The 14,103-nt window shown below is 46.8% G+C and overlaps 1 protein-coding gene across 1 annotated transcript in view; it reads right to left on the bottom strand.

Moving 5' to 3' along the window:
- The window catches only part of LOC311245466 (pleckstrin homology domain-containing family A member 7-like), a gene marked incomplete at its 5' end in the record, with an annotated part of 157,694 nt that overhangs the window by 23,635 nt on the left and 119,956 nt on the right, over nt 1-14,103 (bottom strand). The window contains 4 exons of the mRNA XM_084335309.1: nt 51-175; nt 1,788-1,899; nt 3,725-3,826; nt 4,003-4,152. Of these exons, the coding sequence (XP_084191435.1) occupies nt 51-175; nt 1,788-1,899; nt 3,725-3,826; nt 4,003-4,152 (489 nt within the window). The remainder of the gene's footprint in view (nt 1-50; nt 176-1,787; nt 1,900-3,724; nt 3,827-4,002; nt 4,153-14,103) is intronic.

Genomic DNA, 14,103 nt, shown 5'->3' on the forward strand with positions numbered 1-14,103 from the left:
TTAACTGGCTGTCGTGTGGCAGTGAAAGGGTTAAGGCGGATGACACTCACCCACTTTGGCACAGTGCTGTGAGACAGTGTGTGGGGGGTGGGGCTGGGGTTGCAGGGAGGGGGCTGGATCTCTGTTCTCTGAGAAGGCACTGCCAGGTCTGACACCGAAGGCACTAGTTTCCTCTCTGGTGTACACACACACACACACACAGAGACACACACACACAGAGACACACACACACAGAGACACACACACACAGAGACACACACACACAGAGACACACACACACACACACACACACACACACACACACACACACACACACACACACACACACACACACACACACACACACACACACACACACACACACGACAAAACATAGCATTGAAAGGCATGTGGTTTTCCAATATATGCCAATATATACATATTACAGTAAATCTAGAAGAATGTGTACTGAATCAAGAAAAGAAAGTAGGACAGCACTCCAATTCCATATTGCCATACGGACAGCTTGGGTATACTTTATATATACTTTGTAAATACATACTATTTTTATATCTGAATTTGATTCTTCTAATCCTGGAAAGTGGCAACCTGTTGCCAACCCATCCTTCAATAAAATCTCCATTAGATTCAATGATTAACCTTTAAATAATCCCACTCCCGGCCTCCCATGTCAATCTCCATCTTGCTGCCGTCTTCAATCAATATTCAAACCATGTCCCTCCCGGCGTTATTAAGTCCCGTCCAAACAGCATTTTTCATTGGAGCGAAACAAAATCGTAATGCCATTTCACTGTGATTAACAAACCCACACACAAAAACCACTGTGCCTCAGTAGAACACATTAGGACTAGTGACAACGTAGGTTAAAATCTGCTAACCACCGTGTGTCCCATGTCCTATCCTCACATTCTCCACTACACACTGTCCATTATGCAGACATACAATATAAATAATACTCAATTTATACCTACCCACTGCTTTCACCGTCTACAACTGCCCCCCGATACCCGTCTGATCTCCTCCACCAGTACACTCCATCCCGGAACCTACGATCCTCTGATCTAGGTCTCCTCTCCATCCCTCGCACCAGGTTACGGACTTTTGGGGACAGAGCCTTCAGCGTGGCGTCCCTTACCCTCTGGAACTCTCTCCCCCCCGAAATCCGCAACGCCCCAACCCCTGGACACACACTTTCAAAACTGCTCTCAAAACACACCTCTTCACCAAGGCTTTTCCCCATCAGTTAGTTTAGATTAGGTCCATTATCCATTATCCCTTACCTTCCCTCATCCCCCTTTTCCCCCTATTTCCCTAGCCCTATTTTTTGTCCTGATTGTGAAGCGACCTTGGGTTCTATGAAAGGTGCTATATAAATTTGATCTATTATTATTATTATTATTATTATTACACTGTAATCATAATAATATTAACTACCCACCTCATAGTCTACCCATATACTCTGTATCATATCATGTACAATAGTGCTGTATACACAGCACATTTACATTTATATTTTTACATTTGTATATTTTACAACTACAACTCTCGGATTAGCACTACACTCAGTAGTACTAATTAGTATATTTTGTACCCAGTTTAAATCACCTGTACATTGTATTTTGCTTTTGCACTTTACTGTTACATTTGCACTCTGGTTGTAATTTTCGTTGTACTGTACTTGTGCTGTATAATGATGACAATACATTTGAATCTAATTTAATTTTAATCGAATCTAATCTAAATACAAATAATTGAAACAGTTATTTCTGGTCGTCTGTCGTTCTCACCTGGGTTCTGGACAGAGTTGATGGTGATCTTGTAGTTGGCTTTGCTGGAACTCAGTCCTGCCATCACGTCCTCTATCCGCCACAACTCCCGCTTCATCTCGGCCTTGTCCTGCTGGAGGGGGAAACATATACACATGAATATACACACACACACACACACACACACACACACACACACACACACACACACACACACACACACACACACACACACACACACACACACACACACACACACACACACACACACACACACACACACACACACACACACACACACACACACACACACACACACACACACACACACACACACACACACACACACACACACACACACACACACACACACACACACACACACACACACACACACACACACACACACACACACACACACACACACACACACACACACACACACACACACACACACACACACACACACACACACACACACACACACACACACACACACACACACACACACACACACACACACACACACACACACACACACACACACACACACACACACACACACACACACACACACACACACACACACACACACACACACACACACACACACACACACACACACACACACACACACACACACACACACACACACACACACACACACACACACACACACACACACACACACACACACACACACACACACACACACACACACACACACACACACACACACGTTTCCGGCCGACAACGGGAATGCTTTGATCATGCCAGTTACCTTATGTATACTGCACCTGTTTATTTATTTTACCTTTATTTTACCAGGTAGTCACTTGAGATCAAAGATCTCTTTTTCGAGCAAGACCTGATACCTTATAGTGTATTAGGGCTGTCCCCGACTAAGGATTTGGATGGTCGACTATGATTGGCCAAAATTTGCCGTTAGTCGACTATTGGTCGACTAAAAAAAGAAAAAAAATGAATTTAATTTTTAACTTTTATTTTTTTATCATTCTATTTGGGCTGTGGGGGGTGCTTAATGTCTGAAGGAGTCGACTGAAGGCTTCTTGTCCTCTGCAAAAGCATGCAATTGGTCCACTGATGGATACATCTTGATATTTGTCTAGTGTGTTCATTAGATGGGTGAAATCCTCTTTCAGTGCCTCTGTGCCTGTTTTCGTAGCCAGTTAGCCTCTGGTATGCGTGCCATTAGCGTTAGCCACGCTTCTAGGCCTCTTTTCTTTTGGAAAGAATGATTAAAAAAAATAAAAAATGATAAAATTATTATTTTTATATATATTTGACTAAGAGGTTGGCCAGTCGACTACGGCTCCTTTCGACCGATTAGTCGACTAATAGGGGTCAGCCCTATAGTGTATACTTAACTTACTCATAGTATAACTGGGCATACAGACCCTCATCTGCACCTTTGATATACACTCATATGCTTATATTCAGAGTTAATTATATTGTGTACACTGCTTATTTTCCATCTTTACTATAATTGTATTGCCTATATTTATGTCTTCTACTATGACCATGCCCATACCTGTACCTCCCCTCCCCTCTCCACTATGACACCTGAATTTCCCCAAGGGGATCAATAAAGGAATATCTTACTTTATCTTTCCAAGACATGCAAGGTGTCTAAAAAAGGCTATTTATAATTGAACCTTTGCAAAGAAGAAGAACCATATAACTCAAGTTTTTAAATTGGAGTGTGAATGTGATTTATAACAAGAACGTATTCAACCTCTACTGTCTTGAAACTATGAATTAAGTTTGAAAACATTGTTCCTCTGAGAATCTAAAACCAAGTTTTATGGTTCTTTGTCTTAGGTACTCAATTGTGCTTTTGTGAAGTCTCCTTTCTTCTAACCAGCCGGCGAGTCAAACTTCACAGCTCTTTCAAACTGGAGTTGAGGGAAAGAAGTTTGGAGATTTGGGCTTCTGACCTGCAGAGTGGCCCCGTGGTTCATGTGGGCCTGCAGAGCCACCCTCAGCTGCTCCACAGAGCTCTCCAGTCTGCCGTACTGCTCCCAGGCCCGGGCCATCTCCTGCAGCGCAAACCACACAGTGTGGAAGGTTACACCGTTTCTCAGAGAAGTATATACACATCACATCACATCACATCACATCACATCACATCACATCACATCACTCACTCACTCACTCACTCACTCACTCACTCACTCACTCACTCTCACTCTCTCTCACTCACTCACTCACTCACCGTGGAGAGGCGGGAGATCTGGGCCCTGATGGTGACCAGGTCCTCCTGCAGCAGCCTCTGCTGGTAGGCGATCTTCTGGACATGGGCCGGTTGCTCCTGGTACTGCTCCATCTGCTGGTGGGATACGTCCAGAACGCTCTCAAGCTTGTCCTGGGAGGGGTCAAAGGTCAAACAGAATGAGTTCCATTCCAACAGTTGATCTACTGTAGATGTGTGCTCGCGTCTCTTCCTCTGTGAAACGAGGAGAAGTCGACGTGTTACAAGAAATGGAATGTCCTTGTTCTCTAAGCAGGGACCATTTTGACGTGATGTTTATGGAAGAAGCTTTGTATGTAGCCTATGTCAAGAGTTCTTGGAAAAACATTGAGGATACACACATGCGAGGAAACCTCAGGCTTCCCCTGTGTGTTTCCTACGGCTTTGGAACCGCCATTTCCGTGTCACGGAGGAATTCGAAGAAGGGACACTCTTTTTTTAATCTTAGGTGAAGAAAGCTTGGGAGCAACATACTGTACGCCATGCGGAGCGGAAGTTAGTGATTTTTGTGTTCATGTTTTGCTATTCAGTAATTATTTGACCCAAGAGCAGTGTTTCTGGTTGGCTGCCCATTGTCTCGGTAGGAGTCAAAACACTTTCAGTGGTTACTGTTGTTAACACCAGCTAGTGTTAGCTGTGGCATTTGGTAGCTGACATCAGCTCTAATATTTGGTAGCTAATGCTAGCTAGTCCTATACTTGGACTAGTATAGAAACAACTCACCAAAATGTACTATTGCACAACTGATTTGACACTGATTTTCACCCCCCCCCCCCCCTGCCCCACCTACAATAATTAACACCAGCCGCCACTGTAATAAAGACACACAAAAACAATCCTGTTCATTATGGCTCGACACCATGTGGGCCAGATAATCTTCTTCTACAACATGTATGTACTGTTCTCATGTATGTATTGCCACCTAGAGGCTTTGATTTATTCTGTAAAGAGCTTACAGATTCCAATAACTCTTTCCACTAAGTGTCAGTAACACTGAAAATTGAGAGAAGAAGGAGTGTAACTGAGGGGTTACAAAACCCTGACTGTATTAAAGATTGTGATCTTGTACACTGCTAGTTATGTACTTTAATTACTGGCCAGACAGTACATCAAATATAGATGGTGAACACCCACAAGAACACGGCATTGACAAAGAAATAGTATTTGAGGGTATTTTATTATTATTATGCAACATTAGGTTACAGAATGAGAATTAGGGTCGCGCTTGTATGGCGAAGAATATGCATAAAGTCAGTCAGTAGCATAAGTCACTGGGAATAGAATGATTCCTACGATGGGTACTAGGCTGACGCCACCTGGCGTATAATAGCAATTATATAAGGCAACGCTGATACCGCCTGGAGACAATGGGTTCCCTCCGGGGTGTAAGGCCTGGAGGGTAGAGGAATGTTCGGATACTCAGTCTGATTCAATGAGGAATAAAGAGACTCCAGGTACAGGAGTCGGTCCTTGTAAATCCCTTGATCAGCAGCAAAGCAATAATTGTAATCCAAATGCTCGATAGCACTGATGACAGCTAGCCAGCCTCTGTCCACGAGGCCAGCCCGAGTGGTAATCCTCACAAGGTTGAATCCCAAACGATAGTGGAAATCAACGAAGCTCTTCTCCGGGTAACACGTTCCAAATCAATATAATCCAACCAGTAATGGTTCTGCAATCTTGACGTTACTGCATTAAACTCTGACACTTTACTATTCTATTCGCACATGTTCTCAACGCACGAGTTGCTCACTTCACCACGATGAACTACGTTGGCTTGTTTAGATGGACAAGCAAGTGCTCGGGGTAAGGTGGGGTAAGGTACTGATGCGCGCACCTTGCGCTGTATATATACTTAAGTGACTATCTAGTCCCAAACCTAACCACTTTGGTCTGAATCAATACACTGCCAAGGGCATGTCCTGACTAGCCCCAAACTCGCCCCTTGCACCTGTCTGAGTGCGAGACTGCCTGGCGCCACCGTCAAGAGGCATTATCCCTAGGGAAAGTGAATATTACTATGATTTAAACGCAGGTAAAGGGATATTCCGTGTATATATATAAATAATATACAAAGTATATCAAACAATAAAGGTAGATTCTCAGTTTAATCTGGCCCTTCACAACAGCCGCCTCCTAATTAGTCCGCACCTAATTAGTTAAGGGAGACAGATTAATAGTCCAGTCAACTGCTCAATATCTGTTGTGGGGAGTAGGGCAATCTACAAAGTCAGTGGGTCATGATCGTCATCAGGGGAGTCAGGGAGCTCTGGCAACTCTATCAGCCTCGCCACGGGTCGGGTGTAGGTCCGCCCCTGGACAATAACTTCTGCCGCTCTGACCTTTCCGTCGGCACCAGTGATCACTTTGCTTACGCGGCCGGCCGGCCACATAGCTCGGGGTAGTGACTGGTCTATGATCATAACGACTGTGTCCACTTTTAAGTTGTCCCTGTCCTTGACCCGCTTCTGACGGGCTGGAAGGGATGGTAGGGAGCTTAGGAGGAAGCGGGCCTGAGACTGGTTGATCTGTGCTTGGCTGTGTCTCCACATCCTCCGTCTGTTCCTCTTGTTCGGTCTGTACCCCGTCTGAGGAGGGGCCGGTTCCGGCCGCACCATCAAGAAGTCGTTTGGGGTGCTGGGTTCGAGGTCAGCTACATCGCTTGGAGCGCAGCTGAGGGGGGTGGAGTTCGGAACTCCCTCTTCTTGAGCCCACGGTTCTCTCACAGGCTTCTCGTCTAATGTCAATAGCCTCTCAACGGGCTGTACGAGAGAGTGGCCGGTGTCGCTCACCTTTGTGTGCAGGCAGCGTGTAGACGTGGGTTGACTGTCAAGTCCGTAGAGAGGCCCTGGAGCGTCCACCCCAGTCGGGTCTGAACCGCGACTGGGCATCCTTTAGGTCCGATGTGGGCCGCCTCGATTGGGACAAGGAGGTCCGCGTGGTCGGAGCCTATGAGCAGGGTCGGTGTGGCGCCGTCGATGAGCGGTATAGGTAGTTGACGTAGGTGCACGTACTTCGCCATCAGCTGTAGGATGGGGTAGTTGTAGCTTGACAGGCCTATGTCATGGCCTGTAAATGCCTTAGTAATGCTGTACCGCTTCGCGGGCTGCCCGACCGCTGCTATCGTGAATGAGACGTTCTTGCCCTTTATGGTTTTCAGGTCTCGCTGAATAGTACGGATTGTCATTGTTTCTTTGGTACCCCGCAGGCCCAACTGGGCTGCGGCGGAAGCGAGGAGGAGAGTCTTTTCAGACCCATCATCTAGGACGGCGTAAGTGTCCAGGACCTTGTCCTCGTAGCTCAGGAGCACTCTGACCACTTTGATGAGCACTCGGGGGGTCCCGCTATGCTTGGGGTCTATGTGGAGCACTCCTGTTGGTCGGTTGCCTTGTTTGGCTAATCTTCGCTGGTGGGCCCCGCACAGTGATGCGCGGTGAGCGGCGCCCGCCTGGTCCGCCTCACGCCACTGATCAATTTGGACGGGGTTCAGTGTCTTGTATTCGTCGCACTGTGCCAGCCAGTGTCCGCCGTCGCAGTAGGTACAGACGATCTCCCGTTCCTCTCTGGCGGGGGAGTTGTAACTCGGCGGTGGTGGCGCCGACTCGGGGTAGTACGGGTGGCACTGTGGGTCCCCGTGTCTGCTGCGACAGTCGGGACACCAGGGGGTGGTTTCAGGACTGGTCTGTGGTGACACCGCCTCGGCCTGGTACATCACTGTGATGGGCCTACTTTGTTGTCCTGGCGGACGCTTGTTGCTGTCGTGCAGGACCTCCAGGTGGGCGCCGTCGCACTTGCTGCATCTTTTCTTTAGGCGGCACTCAGCTGCCATATGGCTGCGCGCGCAGCGGAAGCAGCGGCGGTTCGCTTTGATCCACTGACTCACCTCGTCAGCGGTCAGCCTCTTGAAGGTGTCACATTGAGACAGCCAATGTTCATTTTCACAGTACTGACAGACAGCCTTCCACTTCTCCTTGACGTGGGTGTTGTGGCTCGTCTGCCGTGGCTCAACCTCGGCTTGGTGCATAACTGTCACGGCCCGGCGGTTGTCGTTGAACCTTCTCGGTCCATCTCTAGGGTCAGAGCCACTCCACACGAATGTGTTTAATCGTAGACTGCTAACTTCCCTGGTGAGGAAATCAGCTAGGTCTAGGAGGGATGGTTCTGGGCCGTTGGGGTCACTGTGGTCTCTCTGCCACCGAAAACGCTCTTGACGGTCTGGAGGGAGCTTCTCCAGTATCCGCTCCACGTTAGAATTTGCATACAGTTCATGTCTCCCCTTCTCCTTTTGTGACCCCAGCATCCCCACGAGGGATTGTACCTTGATAGAGAGGTCATCTAGTGCTCTATTGTCTTTGGCTGGGGGGAGGCGGTTGATATCCCGTATTTCTTGGATCACGTAATCCCATATGCGTCCATAGCGCTGGTCGAGGGCCACCAGAGCCGCGGAGTATGGGGTGCTTGAGTTGGAATATGCCAGCGCTATGTTATGCGCTCTGGGCACCTTGAGATGCTTGAGGAGGATGGCATATTTGTACGACTCGTCGTGGACATCGGACATCATAGTCTCCAAACACATGCGTAATTCCGTGTACTGTGCTCTGTCCTCACGCGGAAAGTCTGGGAACGTCGGTGTGCCAAGGTAAGATGCCATGGATGGCTGGGACACCGATGAGCGTAGGGGGAGAGGCCTCCTGGGCGAGTCTCCCCGTACGTGGGGTAGTGGGTTAGTGCTGGGTGGGTACCAGAGGCCGGGCCCCCAGGTGCTGCTCCTCGGTGCCGACTGTGTATTAAACTCAACCCTGTGTTGGGTCGGGGGTTTGTAGCGCAGTGACTCGGGGCTGAGGTCGGGGCTGTACTGGGCCTCCTGGTCCAAAGTAGGTTCGTGCTGGTGGGCTTGATATCCCTCCTCTTCCTCCGCTAGGTCTTGGAGTCTTCTAGTTAGTCTCTCGGCGACGTAGGCGGGATCTTCCCGTTGGCTGGGTCCCGTATAGACCGGTCGAGGAGGGGGCTCGGCGACGTAGACAGGTGCTTCCTGTTGGCTGGGTCCCATATAGGCCGGTCGAGGAGGGGGCTCGGCGACGTAGACAGGTTCTTCCTGTTGGCTGGGTCCCGTGTAGTCTGGTCGGGGGGAGGGCTCGGCGACGTGAACAGGTTCTTCCTGCTGGCTGGGTCCCTCGACCCGTGTCGTGATGATCTCCGGGAGCTCCGCGTGGAGGAGTGGGGGGTAGCCCTCTGGATCAATTGTTCTATCATCTGCGCCTGCAGGCGGTCCCGCTCCGCTTCGCGCTGTGCATTGGCGGCGTCGCGCTGTGCATTGGCGCGGTCTCGTTCCGCCTCGCGCTGTGCATTAGCGGCGTTGCGCTGTGCATCGCGTTGCGCGTTGGTACGGTCTTGCTGAATGGTTTCTTCAGCCTGGAGGCGCCTCTCTTCCAGTCTGATGGTCATCGCTGCGTCAGCCTGGAGGCGACTCTCTTCTAGTCGGATGCGTTCTCGTTCCATTGCAGAGTGTTCGCGCTCACTAAGCGTCTGTGCTTGGAGACGGTCGCGCTCACCCTGGAGTCGGTCTCTTTCGGTTGAAGCTGTCAGCGTGGCGATCAGGGCTTGCGCCAGTCTCTGGTCCGCCTCGCTGGGGGATGACACTGACGGAGGTGATCGGGCGCAGACAGGGCTTGGTGGAGACCTGTTCTCTTGGCGCGCTCCGAGGTCTATCTCTTGAGCGCGGTACTCTTCTCTTGGTTGCGCACCGAGGTCTGTCTCGGGTACGCGCTCTTGGGTTGGTTGTGCACCGGGGTCTATCCCTGGAGCGCTTTCTTTATCCTGGAGCGCTCCGGGGTCTATCCCGGTGACGCTGTCTGGAGGTATAGTCACGTCATGTCCCGCTTGGTCCCCCCATGAGCTAAGTCAGTTTCGTTTGAACCCACTCTCTACTACTGACTACTGGCAGGGCCGCCAAGTCGATAGGAGTGGGCATGCTTAAACTATCCGTTTTATCCGTATTTAACGTCCGTTTAGATAAGCTAGGGGGTAAAACGAAAGCGAAGTCCTCTAGATATGGAGGTGGCTGACGTTTGCGCTGCGGGCGTTCTAGCTTAGGAGAGCCGCTTGGAGAGTGTTCACCGCTGGCCATGTCAATATTAATATTATATTAAATATTACACTGATACCCTCCGGCTCGAAGGACCAATTGTAACTGAGGGGTTACAAAACCCTGACTGTATTAAAGATTGTGATAGATTAAACCACTGCTAGTTATGTACTTTAATTACTGGCCAGACAGTACATCAAATATAGATGGTGAACACCCACAAGAACACGGCATTGACAAAGAAATAGTATTTGAGGGTATTTTATTATTATTATGCAACATTAGGTTACAGAATGAGAATTAGGGTCGCGCTTGTATGGCGAAGAATATGCATAAAGTCAGTCAGTAGCATAAGTCACTGGGAATAGAATGATTCCTACGATGGGTACTAGGCTGACGCCACCTGGCGTATAATAGCAATTATATAAGGCAACGCTGATACCGCCTGGAGACAATGGGTTCCCTCCGGGGTGTAAGGCCTGGAGGGTAGAGGAATGTTCGGATACTCAGTCTGATTCAATGAGGAATAAAGAGACTCCAGGTACAGGAGTCGGTCCTTGTAAATCCCTTGATCAGCAGCAAAGCAATAATTGTAATCCAAATGCTCGATAGCACTGATGACAGCTAGCCAGCCTCTGTCCACGAGGCCAGCCCAAGTTGTAATCCTCACAAGGTTGAATCCCAAACGATAGTGGAAATCAACGAAGCTCTTCTCCGGGTAACACGTTCCAAATCTATATAATCCAACCAGTAATGGTTCTGCAATCTTGACGTTACTGCATTAAACTCTGACACTTTACTATTCTATTCGCACATGTTCTCAACGCACGAGTTGCTCACTTCACCACGATGAACTACGTTGGCTTGTTTAGATGGACAAGCAAGTGCTCGGGGTAAGGTGGGGTAAGGTACTGATGCGCGCACCTTGCGCTGTATATATACTTAAGTGACTATCTAGTCCCAAACCTAACCACTTTGGTCTGAATCAATACACTGCCAAGGGCATGTCCTGACTAGCCCCAAACTCGCCCCTTGCACCTGTCTGAGTGCGAGACTGCCTGGCGCCACCGTCAAGAGGCATTATCCCTAGGGAAAGTGAATATTACTATGATTTAAACGCAGGTAAAGGGATATTCTGTGTATATATATAAATAATATACAAAGTATATCAAACAATAAAGGTAGATTCTCAGTTTAATCTGGCCCTTCACAACAAGGAGTGTTGTCTTCTCATTCAGAGTTTTCTGAACTAGTCTCTTGGTAGCAGTGGGAACACATTGGATGTACTGTGTAGACAGCAGTGTTGTAGCACTCAAGTCCAGGACTGAGTTTCAGGACTCGTGACTCGACTTGGACTTGAGCACTGATGACTCGGACTTGGACTCGAGCATTGACTGCATTCGGACTCGGAAGGTGCAGACGAGGACTCGGACTTGTTAATTGATAAATACATTATTTCTTTTTTGTAATAGGCCCTAATCATTTGGCTTCTTTGGTGACTCCGACTTGGACTCGAACACTGGGGACTCGAGACGCGACTCGGACTCCAGATTTAGTGACTCGACCACAACTGTCATAAATGTATAGATGTAGCAGTACTGTCTATCTGTATGTCATGTATGTCATATATGTTATGATGAATTGAAAATGGGGGACCCTGATGTAAACAAGACGAAAGTCTTTCTCTGGTCCCCTTAACAATTGTATGTATTGAGCTGTACTGTACTGTACCCATTCTGCAATCTGTTAATAAACTTTTCAATCAATCAATCAATCAATCAAACTCTGGTAGATAGGGACACACTGTATGCCGCTCCATGAATGCCATCAGGCATGGGGTGCAGACATCTTTAATAAATGTGCCCATTGTCCTATTTCACCAGTACGCCACAGTATTCACGTGTATACATATTGCTGTCATGTGGATGAAGCTGAAGAAGGGCTTCTGTTACCATAACAACCATTCATACAAGTCAAGGTCAACATGTCACCTACACATCGGCAGTGAAAAGTAGTAGGGAATGTAGAACTGAAGTCAACTTGTAATCATGATGTACAACAGGCATGTCCTAAGAGGTACTGTATTTCACAGGTATAAACATAATTAAAATGAAGATGTACTGAATAGGATCCAATCAAAAATTGTCATGCGTCGTGAATCATTTGATAATTAATAACCGTAGCTGAATCGAATTTGCGAGGTCCCTGTTGATTAGATTAAGGGGAATTTCAAGATGGATGTGGATTTTCAATCTATCCAATCTATTAACAAGTAATTGAAAGTGACTGCTCTATGATGAATGAATACACTAAAATTTCTGTTAACACGTTGAATTGATTGAATTAATTTATATATTTATTTTACCTTTATTTACCAGGGTAGGGTCACTGAGCATGAATGCTCTTTTTAAGCCACGCCCTGCTTCACACTCATACAGTTCCACACATTCACACCTGGGAGCTGCCATTGTACAACCACAGTCTGACACTGTTGGCCACCGAGCAACTCTACTGGAGTGAAATGGGGTTTACGTGCCTTGCTCAATGGCCCCTTAACAATGGGATTCTACAATTGAGGGAAGGCATTAGTCATTCACTTCCTGCACACACATTTTTCCTGCACAATCCCGCTTCTCTAACCTTTAGACCAATGCTGCCCTTATTTCTAATTGAGTCCATCCCTGCCATGTAATGATATATGAATTTATAGTTAGTCCATCCCTGCCATGTAATGATATATGAATAATAGTTGGTTCATCCCTGCCATGTAATGATGATATATGAATATATACTGTAGTTGGTTCATCCCTGCCATGTAATGATATATGAATATAATTATACTGTAGTTGGTTCATCCCTGCCATGTAATGATATATGAATATATACTGTAGTTGGTTCATCCCTGCCATGTAATGATATATGAATAATAGTTGGTTCATCCCTGCCATGTAATGATATATGAATAATAGTTGGTTCATCCCTGCCATGTAATGATATATGAATAATAGTTGGTTCATCACTGCCATGTCATGATATATGAATATATAGTTAGTTAATCTATGCCATGTCATGATATATGAATAATAGTTGGTTCATCCTTGCCACGTCATGATATATGAATATATAGTTAGTTCATCTATGCCATGTAATGATATATGAATATATAGTTAGTCCATCCCTGCCATGTAATGATATATGAATATGAATATAATTATACTGTAGTTGGTTCATCCCTGCCATGTCATGATATATGAATAATAGTTGGTTCATCCCTGCCATGTCATGATATATGAATAGAATTATACTGTAGTTGGTTCATCCCTGCCATGTCATGATATATGAATAATAGTGGTGGTCTTGGTACTTATTCATTCTACCTTCTTCCAGTGGGTACATTTACATGCTCATTAATATTCCAGATACTAGCTAATATTCCTGTTAAGGCCTTCAAGGCGGTAAGGCATTTATATACTGTACATATCTCCATTTACATGAGTAGAGTAAAAAAAGAGAAAAGTATATAAGTGCATATTCTACTCATTATTTGTAATGGGTTGTCTTGTAATGGCCCAAAATGTCAAACCCCCCCCCCTTTTTTTTATGGATTAAATAAAATGTCATACTTTTGTCAGCGAGAGTTGAGTTGCTCCCCTTGTAGTTTTATCTATATTTCTGGCAGCACATGCTCAGAGCCAGTCAAAGCTCAGTGTTACCATGGGAACGGAACTCACACAGACCCTACAACCCAACAGTAAACAAGGACACTATTAGGCAGAATATCGAGGCATGGACATCTAATCTTATCCTGTTTACTCTCAAGGAAACTATAAAAGAAGGAATGGTCATCACGTCACTGAGTAGCGCGAACGCACTAGGCCTGTCCCCGACTAAGGATTTGTATAGTAGACTTTGATTGGCCGACTGGTACCCCCCTGAATGCAAAAGAAAGGGGGGGGGGGGTCATTCCATTTGGGCTGTGG

This window comes from Notolepis coatsorum (genome assembly GCF_963971535.1).
Source record: "Notolepis coatsorum genome assembly, chromosome: 18".
NCBI lineage: Eukaryota > Metazoa > Chordata > Actinopteri > Aulopiformes > Paralepididae > Notolepis > Notolepis coatsorum.